The 18,731-nt window shown below is 29.3% G+C and overlaps 1 protein-coding gene across 8 annotated transcripts in view; it reads left to right on the top strand.

Moving 5' to 3' along the window:
• LOC116776442 (synaptotagmin-7) overlaps positions 1–18,731 on the top strand; it is a 468,926-nt gene that overhangs the window by 441,258 nt on the left and 8,937 nt on the right. For 4 of the 8 annotated variants that reach the window (XM_061525673.1, XM_061525676.1, XM_061525677.1 and 1 more), the window contains 3 exons: positions 5,821–5,832; positions 6,437–6,593; positions 17,267–17,407. In XM_061525673.1, the coding sequence (XP_061381657.1) occupies positions 5,821–5,832; positions 6,437–6,593; positions 17,267–17,407 (310 nt within the window). Of the gene's footprint in view, positions 1–5,820; positions 5,833–6,436; positions 6,594–15,174; positions 15,274–16,742; positions 17,211–17,266; positions 17,408–18,731 lie in introns of those variants that run through there. The other 4 variants (XM_061525674.1, XM_061525678.1, XM_061525680.1 and 1 more) reach the window with 3 other exon arrangements.

Below are 18,731 nucleotides of genomic sequence, written 5' to 3'. Positions count from 1 at the left end.
ACGGCTAAACCAATTTTGATAAAATTTCATACTTAGCTGCAGCGCTTGCTCGAGCGCCTTTTTATACCTTTTAAATGAAGAACGCTGACAGTAAAATTTCCATAAAATCTGATATATTATACATCATTTTATAAATATCAAGGCAACACCAAACTTTCGCCGTTACGGTTGAGTAAGACGGAATGTCTTTCTTTATTGGTGTACTTAAGAACAGCACCAGAAGGTCGTGAATGTTTGGGGGATTGTATTTGTAATAAAGTCCTGTCAAAACTAAACCTCGCTGGAGGACTGAGTGATGTCAGCCCAATTACACTTCATTAATTGATCCAAACTAATTGTTTTCACTTAATTTCGTAGTTGTCTTTTCAGATAAGTTGCAAACTCTGAGACGATAAATATTTTATCCCAACAGCCAACATTAAATAAACTTATTATAAATCAATCACTGATAATGATGACGGATACTTTCGGAGGTGTGTGACAAAAAGATCTACGATTTTTTTATCGTCTTCTTCAAATCTGATGACAATAATGTAAAGAAAAAGATAACGCTCCTCCACACGGAACTTTTTAAGACCAGATAAAATTTCGAAGTAAATTTTAATAATATAATAAAAAATAATCTATATCATTATCGTGCAAAAAATTTGAACATTACTTACGGAACGTTAAATTGTAATACGTAAAGAACTTTAACGAAATTGTGAATAAATTTAGGCCGTTATTTTCGTAATCCAATTTTTTTTATCACACTTCTTTTTTATTAATACTTAAATAGTTTTTTATGACAATCGTTATTTAAACTCATGGTAATCTCTTTATCCTCATCCTCTTTATAATATATATATTGCGCAGTGTGTTCAAAAAGTATCCTGAATTTTGTGTATTTTCAAAAATTATTTATTTATTTGTGAATATCTATTTTCTCCCCTTCAAATTAATCTCCCTGGGATATTACTTTGAAAGAAAGAAAATACACTTGTGCCAACATTTTTACCAATCTTCGAAGCACTTCAAAAATCACGTTTTTGTATCTTGTTCAGCTCCTCCTTCGATGAAGTCTTAATCTCGTCAATCGTGGCGTAACGTCGTCCTCTCATAGGTCTCTTCCGTCTAAAGAACAAGAAAAGTCACAGGGGACCAGATTTGGGGAGTACGGTGGCTGCGGTATCATTAGTGTGTTGTTTTTGGCGAAAAAAACGCGAAGAAATTGAGCAAGTTTGGTACGAATTTTACGGCGACCTATCTCATGCCCAAATTATCGATGGAAATCAAAAGGCACGAGCCAATAGATATGCCTAGGTCCTCGGCAATTTCTATAACGGTAATTCGACGATTGGCCAATATCATTTTCTTCTCTACATCAATTTTTTCGTCTGTTGTTGAAGTGCTCGGGCTTCTGTCACGCTCTTCATCGTTCACATATTCTCTGCCTTTTGAAAATATTTTGTACCTCCGATAAACGTTGCTTTTGTCCAAAGTAGCCACAGCTCCGTATGCTCCGTATGCCACGGTCAACATTCGGAATGCATCCGCGCATTTAATTTCCTTTTTCAGACAAAATTTAATACAGATTCTTTGTTCCATTTTTTTGAATAGATAAAAATTGAAGACGAACCAAAACACGTGCAAGCAAAGCTGTCAACAATTAACTGAACTTGGCCGAACTTCTCTTCATAAGTGAGAGACATATTTACCAACACAACGACACAAAAAATTGAAATTCGAATAAGTAACCCGCGAAAATTCAAAATTCGCGATACTTTTTGAACACACCTCGTATGTGTTTGTTTATTACAATTTCTCATTTAAAAAAAATACCTAATTAATCGAGACGAAAACAAAACTTCATTATCATTATCAAAGGCCTATCAGGGCCCACTGCTGAGCAAAGGCCTCTTCTCACATGGAGAAGATTAAACCATTAATCACCACGGTTGATCAAGGCAAGGATTTCAAACTTATAATTTGAAATTATATGTCCAGTTTACCTCACGATGTTTTTCCTTCACCGTCTGTCAGCGGTGTCTAAATACTCTTAGAAAGTACGTATGACTCGGAAAAATCGCATTGGTACTTGCCAGGTTTCGAACCCGCACCTTCATGCATGACAGGCGGGCCCTTAACATCTAGGCCACTACGACTTAAACAAAACTTAGTTCCAAAATAAATCAAATACAAAAATTGCTTAACTCGCGAGAGAAGCCGAAGCGTGAGCATAGTTTAATTATAAGAAAGTTACGTAGTTACAATGAATTTATATATTTTGACATTGATACGATTAACAAAGCAAATCAAGTAAGAAAATTTTAATATTGTCACCGACTGTTTCATTTCCATTTTTCATTCGAAGCTCGTCCATCATCTCGAAACGTGACTTTAAAATCACATTATAATTTGTTACAAAAGACTCGTTTTTATTCCAACATTTCTTCAATTTTTTTCTACGACGTTGTGGTTATGGAATGCCTACAGTTTTAATGTTGCCCATGTGTTGTTCAGTTGAAAATTTCAGGCGAATCGAGTCAGTTTTTTTTTAAATAATTACACAAAAAAAAAATTGAATGCATTTCTTATTGAAATCTTCTATGTTCACAAAGCATGTTTTATATCTCTGCATCACATTACTCGATACATCGTAAACTGAGGCTGGAATCTTTAAAAACGGTTTCGTTACTTTAACCTAAACAAAGTAAGTATAGACTTTTTACGTTCAGAAATCTCAACATGACGTTTTATTATTTAAGGTATTTTCTTCCATAAAAATCTCAACTCAAGGTGTGCTTCAAATCAGACTTAAGTCGTGTAAACAAAAAAACATTGTTAGTTTAAATGATATTCCCAAAATACTACTTGATTGAAAATTCATACTATTCATAAAAAAAACATAGTGGTGAATATCAGCAACACTAAAATAAGTTTTAATAACGTCATTAACATCAATTTTACAATTTTAATATATATATATATGTGTGTGTGTGTGTGTGTGTGTGTGTGCTTGTGTGTGTGTGTGTGTGTGTGTGTTTGTGTGTGTGTATATGTGTGTGTGTGTTACAAAAAAACAATAACATCTTTATATTGCAAGTTAATTAGTCCTTCAATATATAATACGACAAAAGAAATCGTTTTCAAATGCTTCTAGGCACATCGGTGATTAAACTGCCCTCTCGTGAGCGTTTGAAGAGAAATTTATTAGTATATAGAAGTACAGCAAGAAAATACTACGCATCCAAGCTAAACAAAAAAAACTTTTAATTAATGATTTATTCAGAAATTGTTTTTCAAATGAACAGTCCTGATAGATGCATGTAAGAATTAACGGAAATAATATATAGCCTACTTTACTTGATTTGTTTATAAGCAGTTAAAAGACTGCATTCATATTCAAGGAGATATGTATAATATAAAATTTTCAAACATTTTCCAGGCATGTAGTCAAAAGCAATAACCCGTAGATAAGTTATATTTGATATGAAGCCAGATATACTTACAGACGTATGTCGATATCTAAATGGCAACCTTTCCAACGTCAAGTGTACTCATGAAACTGAGGCTCTCAATAAAAACGTGCATTTGAACTTTTAATTTTATAAATCCAATATATTTTATTTGCGCTCATTGATTTAATATTACATATGAAATATATTTACCTTTTGTATTATTATTTATTCGTACATTTGAGGGTATTCCTCCTATTTAGTTTTTAGTAATACAGAAGTTTTTGCTATAATACAAGCGGTATAGGAATTAATTGATAGAAAAAAAGATGAACTGACAGGCTGTGTTGAATATCTTGAAATGCTACCAAAGGAAAAATATTGAAAACAATGGATACTTTTTGGAATTTGGTAATATACCAAATAATGGAAATGACGGAAACTTATCGTAATTGCGATTTTAGCTTTTAGTTGAATGAGACAAAGTTGATTATTGATTGAATCGGTGCATTACAACGAACAATTGAATGGGGCACAACCAAGTATGTCAATGTTTGAAGAGCAGTATGAAGTTTTAATAACAATAGAATTAATGTTTAGTAAAAAGGCTTTCATTGATTTTATTGCAAGGGGATGAGCGATCCATCAATACATATAATAAGACAGTAATAATCGAATGTCTGTGAATTAAATATTTTACCAAAAAACTGATAGGGGCAATTAAAGAAGAGTCATACAAACCAAAAAACAAGTTTGGAATTTTCGTCTGTCTGTTTGTCTATCTGGTACGTTATAACTTCAAAACTACTCAACGGATTTGGACGCGGTTTTCACAGTTGGATTACATATAATTAGGAGCATTGTCAAAACTTTGTTTCGTCAAAATCGGTTAAGTGAAAAAGAAGTTATGGTCAATTTTAAGTTTGATATATATATGGTTATGCGAAAAGCGACCAACACACGGGTGGAGCCGCGGGCAACAGCTAATATAAATTCAAATAAAAAAAACATTAAATAATATGCTTCTTATTTAATAACAAAATAATATAATAAAACAAAAGTTAGCCGTCTAAATATTAAGACAAGCAAAAAAATGTTGTTAATTCAAGCATTTTAAGGATGCCCTTAGTATTAATTATTTACTTATTAGAATGCAAGTTTTTATATTCTTGAGTATTATATATATAAATACTTACATTCTAAGTAAGTAAATTAATACTAAGGTCATTTTTATATTCTTGATACTAGAATATAGTATATTTATATATTTTTTAAATATAGTTGAATATAAAAAAAAAACAGGATTAGTTCATATAAAATTCCAACCTATTCAGCACTTCAACTTCAATTTAACTTAAAAACTGTATTCGAAAACATCAAAAAATTTAAGTATTTTTTTAATCTATTTTAATGTGCATAAAATATAACAATCGTAAATTATAATAAAACGGCAAAGAGCAGTTGAATTGGTTTACTCAAATCTGAGATAGAGTTGGGAGTAGCTTCATTAAATAACCTTCTAATCCAATGGGAACGAACAGGTCAATAGCTATTCATCCAAACGAACTCAATTTAAAACTTTGATGACGCCGACCTCAGAGGCTTTCCAACGAATTGTCATTGTCTAATTATATGACATAGCAGCCTAATCTGGCTTTGTAGCTGACATTTAAATTAGTATCTTTGAAGTTTGAATAATAATTATATTCTTACATAAAATCGATGTTATATAATATTTTTTTTATACAAAAAACATGTTTAAATTCTTAAAATATAATACTTTTTTTTATTGTCATATTTTATTTTGTTTCTCTACTCCGCTTTCCATATATATAATTAAGCTTGGTCTTCGATTTAAAACTAATCTATAATAATTGTAAAAGTAATTAAAATTAAACTCACAATAATATACTCTTTGATATTTTCATAATTACGTGAAATTATGTTTTTAACATTAAGACAATGTTTAGTTAATACTAAAATTAAAATTAATTAGGAGATATAGAAAGAAAATTCTTAGCCACAAGTTAGGACACGACAGCGTTGTTGGCGAAGTAACGGGAACGCGGTATGATGGAGGTTGCGGGTTCGATTCCGGCTAGTGTAAATGAATTTCTCATACAATATTTTCTAATTAAAATTTAAAATATTCTTTTCAAACAATAAAGACTTCAAATTGTCAGTGTATTATGTAATTAGGTACAACTGTTTTACACACACACACACACACACGCACGCACGCACGCACACACACACACAGAGACAAATAAATGATTATGAAAATCAATTATTCCTAATTAATTCTTATTTTATAATTTTGATTGTTGCTTTATAATAGATGTACTAATTTGAATCTTTCTCTTTTCATGTATCGTCATCGCAGAGCACAGCTCGAGTGAGTATAACAAATGTTTTATTTTTAAATTTTTCATGATTTTCTTGTAGTGCAGATTTAAATGGGCACATATTTTTAGACATAAATTTAATATATTTCTTTCATTTATTCGAAAGGCACTTTTAGTGTAGAATTTGCAAAGAAATTGATGTTGGAAAAAATATTAAATGTGAACTGCATTTATGTTATATGCAGGAATGGAGTGAAGTAAGTTTAATGTTAATAATAATGACTTATATTTATCGTATGAAGTCAAAATATCTTTTAATATATGATGATCGAGGGTTGTTTTTTTTTTGACTGCAAGAACACCCTTTATAAAGGTTTGTTTCGTCTACATTTCGTTGGACGTATTTGTAGCGCAAAATGTCTAATTAATAACAACGAATTTTTAGATGTTCAAATTACGATGGTAGTTCATATGAAGGTTACTTAATTTTGTAACGTACGTGTATGAGATTAACGTTAGAACTTCCTTGTCGTTTTTGCAGTTGAAACAAACAGGATGGACTTGGATTATTTGTTTCTTCAGGGACATCTCACATAGGTTTTGCTAAGCTCATTTAAACTTGATAACTATAAGCCGAAAATTATTAATATGTAGGACTACTTCTACGAGCTCTCCCCAAGCAAAGAGTCCAGCTACAAGCAGCGCTGGTGCCGCAGCCAGTGCTTCCACCGCCCAGGGTGAGAGGACTCCGACAGCTCACAACAAACAACTGCAGAATGTCAAGGGACAGGATCATCCGCCGCACCCATCAGTGAGTATAAAAAAAAAAATCAGATTCGTCGAAAATTGTTTTTTCAGTTTTCCCGAAATTTGTTTGAGTTGTTTGGAAAAAAATTGTAATGAACAAATGGTTCAGACGTTATAATGTTGTAGTCATCAAATAAAAGAGAAAAAAAATATTTTTCATAATTATTTATTTTATATTAAAAAAATATATATATTAAAATTGAACAAAGTGTGATTTAATTTTTTTTCTGATAGTGTTTATAATATTTTAGGTATTTCTTAGTATAGTACTATTTGTTGTATTTGGCAAAGCCTGGAACTTATAACAGCTTTTACACACGACGTTTAATATTCCATAATAAGAAATTAACGAAAAAGAGCTTAAAGTTAAGGGGTTAAGAACTAAAATTATTTTCGCAGCCTCACAGTAAATAACTTTAAATAAGCCTCTTAAAATATACAAACGCTCGTGTGTAATAGCTATTATGTAATGATTACATAGAAAAAAATAATAAACGTTTGTTTGTTATTATTATTAATTATAACACATCTGAATGCGTGGCAAATAAAAATCTTATATTTTAATTCATATTTTATGTGAATATAAAAATAATTATGTTGAAAAACTAATAAAACTGAATATAGTCTTACCAATACATAATGTATGAACGTATTGTGTAACTTTTCTACAAGATATTTATTATCATATGAATTTCTTACAATTTATAAAGAAATTGACATCTGCAAAGTTTGATATATAAATATATCACCATCATCATCAGCCTATCGGAGCCCAGTGCTGAACAAAGGCCTCTTCTCACGTGAAGAAGGTTAGAGCATTAATCACCGCGTTTGCTCAAGGGGGATCGACGATTTCAAACTTATAATTTGAAATTATAAGTCCAGGTTTCTTCACGATGTTTTCCTTTACCATCTATCAGTGGTGTCTAAATACTCTTAGAAAGTACATGACTATGAAAAATCACATTGGTACTTGCCAAGTCTGGAATCGCAATATCATGCAAATTTTTTGTTTATTTTTTTTATATTTTATAAAAATAATGCAAATTGTTTTAATAAAAGTAGTCATTTAACCTTTCTTTGCATGCGAAACTGATATTTTTTATGAAAAATTGTACAGGACGTATACATGTGTGCAAAAAATTTCAAAGATAAAAAAAACTTAAAACCAATTTAAATTAAGAGAAATATAAGAATACTCTCAGTTCTTTTGCAATATAATTTCAAAGAGTATGTTTCGTTTTAGTTTAAATTAAAAATAAACTTTGAGTACCTGACTTGGTTGTGATAACAAATTGTGTTTACATCTTTAGATAAACTTAATTACAAAACTCATCTAGATTATATGGATAACACATTTTAGTACAATTTAGAATGTAATCGTTTTATAGCAGGGTGGAGCCTTCCAGAAAAATATAGCAATATCTACAGGTTACAAACGAAAAACGCTTAAGTGTTACAGTAGAAATAAATATACGTTAGCGTTTTCTTACCAAAAATCTTTCAACCGAAATTCGAATTGTACCATAACATACTAAAGAAGATATACATGGCAGAAGTAAAGCCAAGGACAGACCCTAGTTGTTACTACGTCATCAAAATGAATTCCTGATAAAATTAAGCTGTCAAGGAATTATCTTTGTTGACTTCGCTGATATAAAACTTACAATTAAAAAGATGTGCTCAAAAAAATCTTCACCTCTATATCTTTTACTATGTTTATATATAAACTAAATAAACCAACTAAACATATAGTAATTGGTAAATTAACTATAAAATCTTTCACGAGATAAGACACTCGTGTCATAAAAAAATATTTTACTGTTCTCTCTCAGTAAATAGATTTTGAATATCCTTCTTAATTGAATTACTCTTTACTTTAAAAATAGAAACTTGTTTTCATTGAAATTTATTCAGCTAAATAAGATTATATGTAGTGAACTTTATTCGATCAATTTAATTATTGATTTCTCCTATCCCCCTCCACATTTCGTAGATACAATCTTTTAGCTTCGAACAGAGATTATTAAAGTAAAAGGGAATTAATTTAGAAAGAACTTTTTGGTCCTACCCAAAATGGTTATTGCCTCAACCTTTGCATTTAAATAGGATTTTTCCGCTCAAGATTAAATGACTTGTGTAATTTCCACACCTTTTTGGTTATCCGCCTTACATTTTGCTAACTTGTTATCTTCATTTCTTTTTTAATTCACAAGATAACTTAACTGTTTATATAGAAATATTATATATCGATTATAAACAATAAAAATAACTATCGTAGATCAAAGACTGTGTCGCCCATGGAATAGATATGCTCAAATAGTGATAGTTTGTCTAGATTTGATTATGTCAAAAAAGCTCAAGCGATTCTAAGCTAATAAGAGCTGGAAGAGTGCTATTATCATTAGAACAAGCTACATCATATTGGAGCATAAATAGTAAGGAAATTTAAATTTCGCAACAACCTCGTAAAACCAGACGCGTGTTTGCTGCAATTCTAAATTGCTGTCTCCTTAGACCTCACCACGTAACATTATAAACTTGATTGCACTACATTCATATTATTAATCTTACGTAAATCAGTTGCACAAAGGAAACCTGTGTGAGCTTTATTCCTGTGATAATTTTAATCTCACTTGATGAATCCCACTTGTATGTAGATGAATTAATCTTTGAAATATAATGTAGAGCGCTTCGCTGTTTGGAACTTGGACAATTTTGTCTTTGCAGAATAATGTACGCCAAAAGTGCTATAAAGATTAAATTTACAAGATGTGAATTATATAAGAAAAAAATACAGTAACATAATTTACCGAAAACTCTTTTTACATTTGTATTAATAATTTTATATTTAAACAAACATCAGTGTTGAACCACACTATACAAACGCATCTTGTTAGTTCCCTTTTACACTTCATTATGTATTTATACCGCAATCCCTGTTGATTATATGACATAATTTTAACTATTCATTCCTTATTTATAACATATACACAACGTACAGTCATCAAAAACAATTATGAAAGTAATTCAATTCTCTTCAAAACATTTTATACAAAAAATCGTAATAACTACAAGAAAATAAATATGTTTTAAAATTCATTTTCATGCCAATACAAACTCACGAGTGTACGTACTTATAGTAAAATTAACATTCGTTTGTAAGCGATGTAAAACCAATTAGCTAGACTAGATTGCAATTAAGATTAGTATCACGTAATATCTGGGACATTATAAATTTGTTGCGCACCTCACACAACCTATTTAGGAGATGGTTATGTTCACTTTAACTGTCTGAATAATGTCTAACTATAAATAAGTAAAACGCAATCTTTGCGAGTGAATTGCAAATGTTCTCAAACGAAATCATATTCGATTAACTAAAAAAATTTAAAATACTACAGCTGTTGAGGAGTCCGCAATCACATCCTACTCGTTTATTCAGTCTTATATCCTTGCTGATAAAAACAATAATAAAATTGTATAAAATTAAAGAGATGTTTGTTTTTTCTTGTATTTTAATGTTGGCAAAACTTTTTCTCAATAACCGTCTGCAAAATCTAAGACACACATAGTCTTATATGAAAATATATCATAGAGATAACTTTTATTAGGACAAATGTTTTAAATTGAAACTTCAATGGCATGTGCAATTAAAACTGGTAGACCGTTGCGGAACGATGGAGTGACAATTTTGGTTAACAGCAGATTGTGAGGAACCCACAATGATATCATTAGAATGTCCACAATACATACATTGATGATATGAATTAAATTAATAGATAAATATAGTTTAATATTCGTTGTTATCGCTTTTTATACTATATACAGAAAGATTTTTGTCCTTTTTAACATATTATCGAAATGATAATCACTCTACTCATATCTGTCAATAAAATATTTATAACTATTGACACCATGCACCCCACGCTTTTTTGAAAATAAAATACATTTTTTTTTTATTCACACTATTATTAATTTATATTTATTGAAATTTTTAACACTATTTTCTTAATTTAAATTTATTAAAATTTATTTTCTATTATTTAGTTCGGTTTTCTATAAAAAGCGTGTTTTTTAGTTTTTTTAAACTATTATTTATTTTCCACTTTTTAGTTTGGTTTGTTTATAAAAGCTTGTTTTTTTAATTTTTATTAAGTTTCTTACCTTATCGACTACAGATGAAAATTATATAAATTAACAAAAATCATATTTTGCAAATTGAAAAACGGAAAAATTATATCAAATTAGTGTATTGTCATCGGTCCTCGATAAATCTACAAAGTTTGAACGAAATCTGGCCGTTTAGAGTGGGTCAAAATCGCGCCCAAAGAAGTCGGTTACAAACATACAAACAAACATACAAGCAAACATACAGGTGAAGCTAATAAAAAGCTAATAAAAAACGAAAGTTATTTATCTGTTTGTTATCACATATGGTGCCAGAATCATAATATTAACGTGATAATTGAATTTCTTAAAAACTACATACTAGTTTACATGATTGTCTTACAATACTTCTTCCCATATGATTGTGTTGTAGGACATAATGAAAAAACGTTAAACTGTGTTAAGTCTAACGATGTTAGTTCATAGCAGCTGATTGTAGCGTCAATCGCGGAAAATACTTAACATTATCTTATAACACAAACGTCACGAAGTGGAAAATCAGTAAAGATGAATTTATTTACGTTCCAATACTAGAACTAGAGAATAAAATATATAAACTATAGACATTAAATTTGATTTAGTATGAACGCTTGTATCAGTTACGGATGTTTCAAACGAATTGTTCTATAGCAAGTTTCTGTAAAGTATTTCTGTGATAACGCATAACTAAAGTAAAATGTACTTTATAAATAGGTTATGCAAGTTCGCATTATTTTCTCGTCCCGCTAGAAAAACAAGCCCTCGACGCATGGTGAGCGAAGTGACCTCAGCGTATCGTACGGAACCGTTTTTGGATATAGTTCCGTTTTCCGGCCCTAAATTGAAATTAGTGGTCCGATCTAAATTTATTTATTTTTTTACAAACCTCTCCAGATAGCTGGGCTATCGAACAAAAAAAACCCGACTTGATCGGATCTTCGGTTGCCGAGGTCTCTCCGTGGACGAATGACCTGAGTCGCCAGTATAGCGTTCTGCTTGCTTCCATCGCTTCACTCAAAAAATATTAACTTCTTGAAGTAATATCCAATTAAAACTTTATATTTAAATGCCTCAACACATATTAAATATATTTTTTTACTACTGTTCTCTATTTTTTGTTATTTATACGGGAAAAAAAAATCTTGCAATTAATTAAAAATCTTAAACCTTTATACATAACTCGCGTTTGAAAAATAATAAACGTTAATTGAGAAAAAATAACTCGATAATCAATGAAAAATGTGTTTTTGCAGAGACAATAAATAAAATTTCAAATTTAAGCTATAGACTATATTGTATAGACAAAGATTTGTTACATGGTGCCATGCTACACGTTACTATCGAGCCTGATAATTGATGCAACAATTTAACTTTCGTTAAAAGCTATTAATATTAAACCGTACTAAGGATACTAAGGAATTAAGTACATTTACTTCAATAATTACTCATTCATTGTCGTTGCTAATGTTACAAACGACGATTCTTCTTGTTAAATACACTATTTACTAGCGAGAGTCTCAAACATTATCTCTTTCCAGCTTCAAATAGAGACATTAAAATTAATGAATATTAATTTTTACAAAACATATTTGTTTCCGTGACCAAGAATTTACGGTTGGACGGTTTACGATTTATAGAAGAAGTAGCTTGGTAATAGAAATTTTGCTAACATTACGAATTTACATATATAAATTGAGTATCTTGTTTCTAGAACAAAATAAATTCATTCACGTAATTCCATTGCATCTACAATTTAATGCTGAACTGTCTCAGTATAGCACTAGTTTTACAAACGGCATCTTGAACACTATTTCGCGAGAATAGTCCATTAATTCTGATCTATTTTCAATATTTATTCGTACATCAAAAAGTGAGATCATTATATGAATTAAACATGATCAATTTTCGATCGTGTCCATAAATGTCTAGTATTTGTTATTAAAATATTATACATATAACGCAACTCGCTAAAGACATTTATTTTTCTGTAAATGCTTTTGTATTCTGTGAAACTTTCAAAAGCTTCCATTATTTCTTACTTACAGAACTCATTAAGTTATAGGAGTTATTATTATTACAATTCTTTGAAACTAATTTTATGGCGTAACATGAAAATCTCATCCTTCTTCTTGATCTGATGAAAATCTCATCCTTCTTTCGGATGAACTACGCAGATTTTTATTATTTAAAAAAAACTACATAATCCCGACGTTTACATAAAACCGAAAGTAAAAATATTAGTTTCATTTAAATGAATAAAACTCGCGAAAATCTTAGATCTCATTATCTCATCCTTCTTCTTGAAATGTTTCCGATGGTAAGCTTTTCCTTTTATGACTCACATCACATTTCCTTTCCCTTTTGATGTTGCAATGGCATATATAAACAACATTAATTATTATAAAATTACTCTTTAAATGCGTTGCTAAAAATCCAAGTTACAAAAGACAAGTTCAATTCGGATGATTTTGTAACGAAACTTATTTTATTTAACTTATTAAATGCGTCTGTGGTTAGCTTTAATACAGAATATTTTTTATAAATCTACATTAAAAATAAAAAAAACATTCGCTTACATTAATAATCGTTTTTAATATCACAAATCGTGCTATAAATTATTCCTAATAGGATTAAATTTGAGGTTACCGTCGACTTATTTAAGAAGCCCCACAATCTCGTAATGCTGTCCATTTTTGCTATCAATAATTTAAGTTAATGAGGTATAATATTTACAGTTGGTTATGTTTTTAATTTAATTCCAAAATATAAGCAAAACTTTGTTATTTGAAGCGCTTTGAGCTAATATATAAACCAAGTAGATTTCAAAATAAGTTTGTTTATAGTTTGACAGTTAAAGCAACTTTATTCTAAATCTGTTTTTAAAATTATTTAAAATGATAAATGTTTTCTAAGAATATTGGCTCAATCAAAGATTTAAATTTATTTTTCTTAAAAAAAAACTAATTAAATTACGAAGCCATAACTAATGTTACTCTGTCTCAGAAAGCTAAATAATTTATGTCATAGCTAAACTGTCAAGGATATGGAAATCAAAAAAGAGATTTTCAATTCCCTATTAACAAATATATAATACACTATCCCAGATTTGGAGAGGAAGTCTAAATGTCCTTACAGTTGTTCATCCAAAACACCCAAAAATATTTTTAGACTGAAGATATTTTTTCTTAACACGTCATCGGTCATAGGTTATGAAAAAATCGTTTAGATTATGCTTAAAGTGAATAAGCAACAAAGTAAAGAAACGAAAAACATGTACTTTACCGGTATTCAAGTATTTGATTACACTCGATTAAAATCCAGATGTAAATGTTAGTTTCAGAATGTGTTTTGAAAATAATCAACGATGTTAAAGCCTTAACAATATATTTTATAAGACAGAAAATTCCCAAACAATGGCAAGACTCATCTCTTTGCTTAAGTGCTAATGAATTATTTAATAGCGTTCCGAATAGATTTTATATGAGAAGTGTATTAGTGGCTTACCATTTATCCGACAGTTGTGATTTTTTTTACTTGTAATGTTTTATTTTGTCCGTGTGGATATCTCTTTCTACGAGTATTTAACCGAACGAAATATTTATTTATTAAACAGCAATTTTTTTTTTTTTGTATAATAAAATAAAGTTTCATTTATTTGTTTTTATATTTGATTGTATAAAGATAATTTTATACAAAGTCGCTCATACATGTTTTGGTGCGAAACAATTTCGCTAATTTAAGGTAAATACGAAATTTTTTCATAATTATTAATATACAGCCGATTTTATGATGTACATAATTTATTTTTGTTATGTCATCATCGTCGTCGCAAGAGTCTTCGCAGACTGGTCGTGGTCATCACGTATCAGTATCCGTATACATGATGACTTTCTTTGGAAGATAGTTGCAGTGGTTTCCCCTTGCGTTTTGCACCAGCACTTTTTGGGTCCATTTAGACCCCAAGGCTTGCTTTAGCCTCTTTCAGCCAGTTTCCCGTCTGGGCTTGTGGTTACCGCCACTGCTTGGTGATATTTTTACTATATACTCATATTAATATACATACATTAAGATACAGAATAAAGATAACTTTAAAAGCATATAAGATTGATTAGCGGTCTATTAACAAATGTACATGCTTGGATGCTGTGCTGGAGCAAAATAACATACGAAAATGTTTACTTCAAGTGTCTCTGCCCTTACTATTCGTTTAATAGTTAGAAAAAATATCATTCTTCTGACGTAATAGTTTCTTAATTAAGGTAAGTTTAAATGGTAAGTAAGAAATTGATAAATAAAGTATAATATTTAAATTTAAAACTTATAGTAACGATGTATGCTTCTGTTTGTTGTTCAATATGTATTATAAGTTCAGCAAATTCAAATGTCACGTTGTTATGATATTATAAGAGTTACACGCATTCAGATGATTTAGTCTAAATATAAAGTTTATGTGATAGTGATGTTGTTAGTTCCTTCCTCCTTCTCTTCTAAACTAACCTCTGGATTCTTTTTCCATGCTATCTTCTTCAAAAATGGTAGGTAGAAGAGGTTGTATATGGAAAAAATAGACATTAAAAGGCTTCGAAGCTTCAACATCTAGATTTATAGTTCGCTTTATTTTGAGCTTAATAAAAAAACCAACATAAAACTGGTTGTTTAAAAAAAAAATGTTAACAAAAAAATCGCATAGATTTAGATAACAAAGCACATATCACAGTTTTTCAAGAAGAATTGTATTTTAAGGCACAGATTTTTAACTGATGTTATTTTTTAATAGACAAATATTTAGTTTATCACGTAATAAATAAATGATATAAGGGAATTTTATTGAATTCACGTTTGTGGTGTAGATATTAGAACATTATTTTAATAGTTTTATTAGATAAATGCTTGAATAATATCACGAGTTGATAATCGCACATTACACGGAATAAGTTAATAATGTAAGGACATTATTATTTTTCATTTTATGTACATATATTGTTTTTATTAATAGGAGTTCATTAAATACAAGAACATTCGATACAAGTACAGGTAACTTCGTTTATATATTGAAATATTATTAAGTTATTACAAAGTTATAATTGGTATTAACGTCAATTTTAGACTTACTCTAAACTTAATTTTTAAATTTTTAGTCAAAATCTTATAAGTGTAGATGTATTGTGTTTGATTTAAAACATTCTACTAAATAAAATTTCCATATAGATCAGTATGATACTACCAAGAATTCCGATATTTCCAACGAACACTCGGAAATATTTAAACAAATTTACAAAGTTGAAAACTTTTATTGCAAATTGAAATTCATAATTGCTTTCAAACAATTATCGCTACAGTATACATTTGTTTTTCTCGGTTATTTTTTTAAAAAATTCAACCAACTACTCCATATAAAGCATTTATAAAAAGGCTTTTATTTATAGGAAATAAAAATGACCTAAAATGTTAGTGAAGTGAAAAATTTCGAAAAGTTTTCAACGAAAAAATCGTGTTTGTGCAATTTTAGTAGTCGGTTTAATATTTTTTTATGTTGAATTAAAATTGAAAAATTTTTTCGAAAATGACTTTTTGTGAACTTTTTTTCACTTCACAATGTATATTGCAGTAATTTTTTCTATTTTTTTTATAATTTTGTATATATCTATTAAATAGAATATATTAGATTAGCTTATTAGGTTTTTTTAAGTAAATAATTATTTCTCTATTTGAATTTCAAGTAAAATTTTTTAAGTAGAATCCATGTACATAGTTACTTTATTTATTATTATTTATTTAATTTTATTTTATGTTATTAATAATAGTATTTATAGTAAATAATTTTAATATAAAAGCTTAAACTTTTTATTTGCTACCAATATATTTATATACTCAATAAAAAATCTATACATACTTAAAAAAAAATGATATATATTAGGACTATTTAAATTTTGTATCAAAATTATTCTTATTGGCGTATTTACAATGTATATTGAATAATGAGACGAATTTTTAAATCAATTAGTATAAGACAAAACAATATCAGAAATCCACTACCGTGGTACAAATACAAGGTATATCTAAATATGAAGATAAAGAGAATACGAAAATTGCAAAATTGCATTCATTACAATGAAAAAAAAAACAAAATTGCATTTATTGCTTTTGTTACAATCAGAACAAAAATGTATCGAAAATTTCTATCTCTTCCTTTTCTATTTCTTCCATCCGATCTATCCAATCTTCACTTGTTATTTCATCTTATTGACCTTTGTTTTATTGTAAACATAACCTGCATATAGATTTAGTACATCCAAAAACTTGGCAGATTTATAAAATATACCAATAAAGACCAACAACATGCATAAAAGGAAATAGCACTATAGCTCAGTTTCTATAGCGACGGTAAAATCCGCGTAACATGGGTTCGAGTTAATTGGTCTTATAAATTTTAATGCTGGTCAAAATCAGCCAAGTTAGGGTTGCGCAACAGGTTGGTATGTAGTGGAACACCATTGTGTGTATAGTAAAGTCTCCCCGTGCTGACAGATGGCGTTCCTACAGAACCGGTCCATCTCGCTGGTGGACATGTACATCGATAATACCGAACCGTCGGAGAACGTCGGCCAAATCCACTTCTCTTTGGAATACGACTTCCAGAATACCACTCTCATCCTCAGGATCATTCAGGTACGCCTTGTGATTTTGATTATTTATCTATACACAACATTTCCTCCAAAATTCTGACAACGTTTTCTTTTATCGCGATATAATAAAACTTGCAAACAAAATTATACAATAGATATTCACTATTCATTTTGTTTGTTAGTTTTGTGACTCAATCAATGATCGATTGATTTCATAATCATTGTTTTTCTCTTATTGATATAAAAACATTAGATTTTTTTCATATAAAACGGGAGAGCTCTTATTTTCTTGGGCATAAAACAATGCGTCGTCGCAATGACAATAGCCTGAGTTATTATAATGATATAAAAGAATGAAAAACCAGCAAAGTGCCTTCAAACTTGGTAATAGCATTTATTTTGTTTACTTGCGAGATTCTTTATGTTTTCATGAGATAATTGAAAAATGTAAAAACATTAGAATTAATTATAAAGTAAGAGAGAAAGGTGATGTTATTATTTTTGTATATTTTTTTTATATTACTATCTATCCAATCATGACTGTCAAACGAAAATTTTTCGTAAGTATTCCTTACACATGGATCCACAATAATTGATTATATTATCGCCTCTGGATATGTCGAATTAGTCAATTGCTAATTTTCTATTATAATCAATTAACAATTAAATTATAATAAATAACTTCAACATTAATAAATATCCACTAACCTCGCTGTTTGTTTTAAACACTTGGTTGAGTAAACCAGTAAAAAGGTTTAGTATAGCAAAATTTATCACGCTCTAGTCATAAATTAAGTAGTCAATTCCTATACTAATAAATGTAATGAAATATCTTGATAAATCAATTCTATCTATCAACTGTTTTGCTAATGTTCAGATAAATATATATTCTACATTGAAGCTTACCTTACGGAGTCATAGATAGCTACTTAACCTTCGTATTAAATTAGAATGTCTCATCAATATGTTCATGTACTTCGAACAAGTCTTGAGCTATTGTTATGAGTGATACTAGATTAATAACAGAGATTGGGTTCGTCTTCTCTAGTTGAAGAGTCTGGCCAAATAATATTTGCTGGCATTCGTCTCAAAGGTTTAGATGATTTGATTGGTCGGGTATAAATGGGCCTAGAGGCAAAACCCATTGTTTTATGCTCAACCAAATTTGATATGAAGACCTTAAAGATATTAATTAACTTCTTGCTAGAGATATTTTTAAATATGCTGTCTGTATACTTAATAAAAATTATATGTGTGGCTTTATAAAATGCTATATTTTTCCAAGTCAGATGATTTGAATAGAAAGGCTTTCCATATTGTAACGTTGAAGCCAGAAGCCATTGCTTTATTTAGTATGTCCTATTGCA

This window comes from Danaus plexippus, chromosome 30 (genome assembly GCF_018135715.1).
Source record: "Danaus plexippus chromosome 30, MEX_DaPlex, whole genome shotgun sequence".
NCBI classification, from domain to species: Eukaryota; Metazoa; Arthropoda; class Insecta; order Lepidoptera; family Nymphalidae; genus Danaus; species Danaus plexippus.
This window is presented reverse-complemented; position numbering and strand designations above follow the sequence as displayed.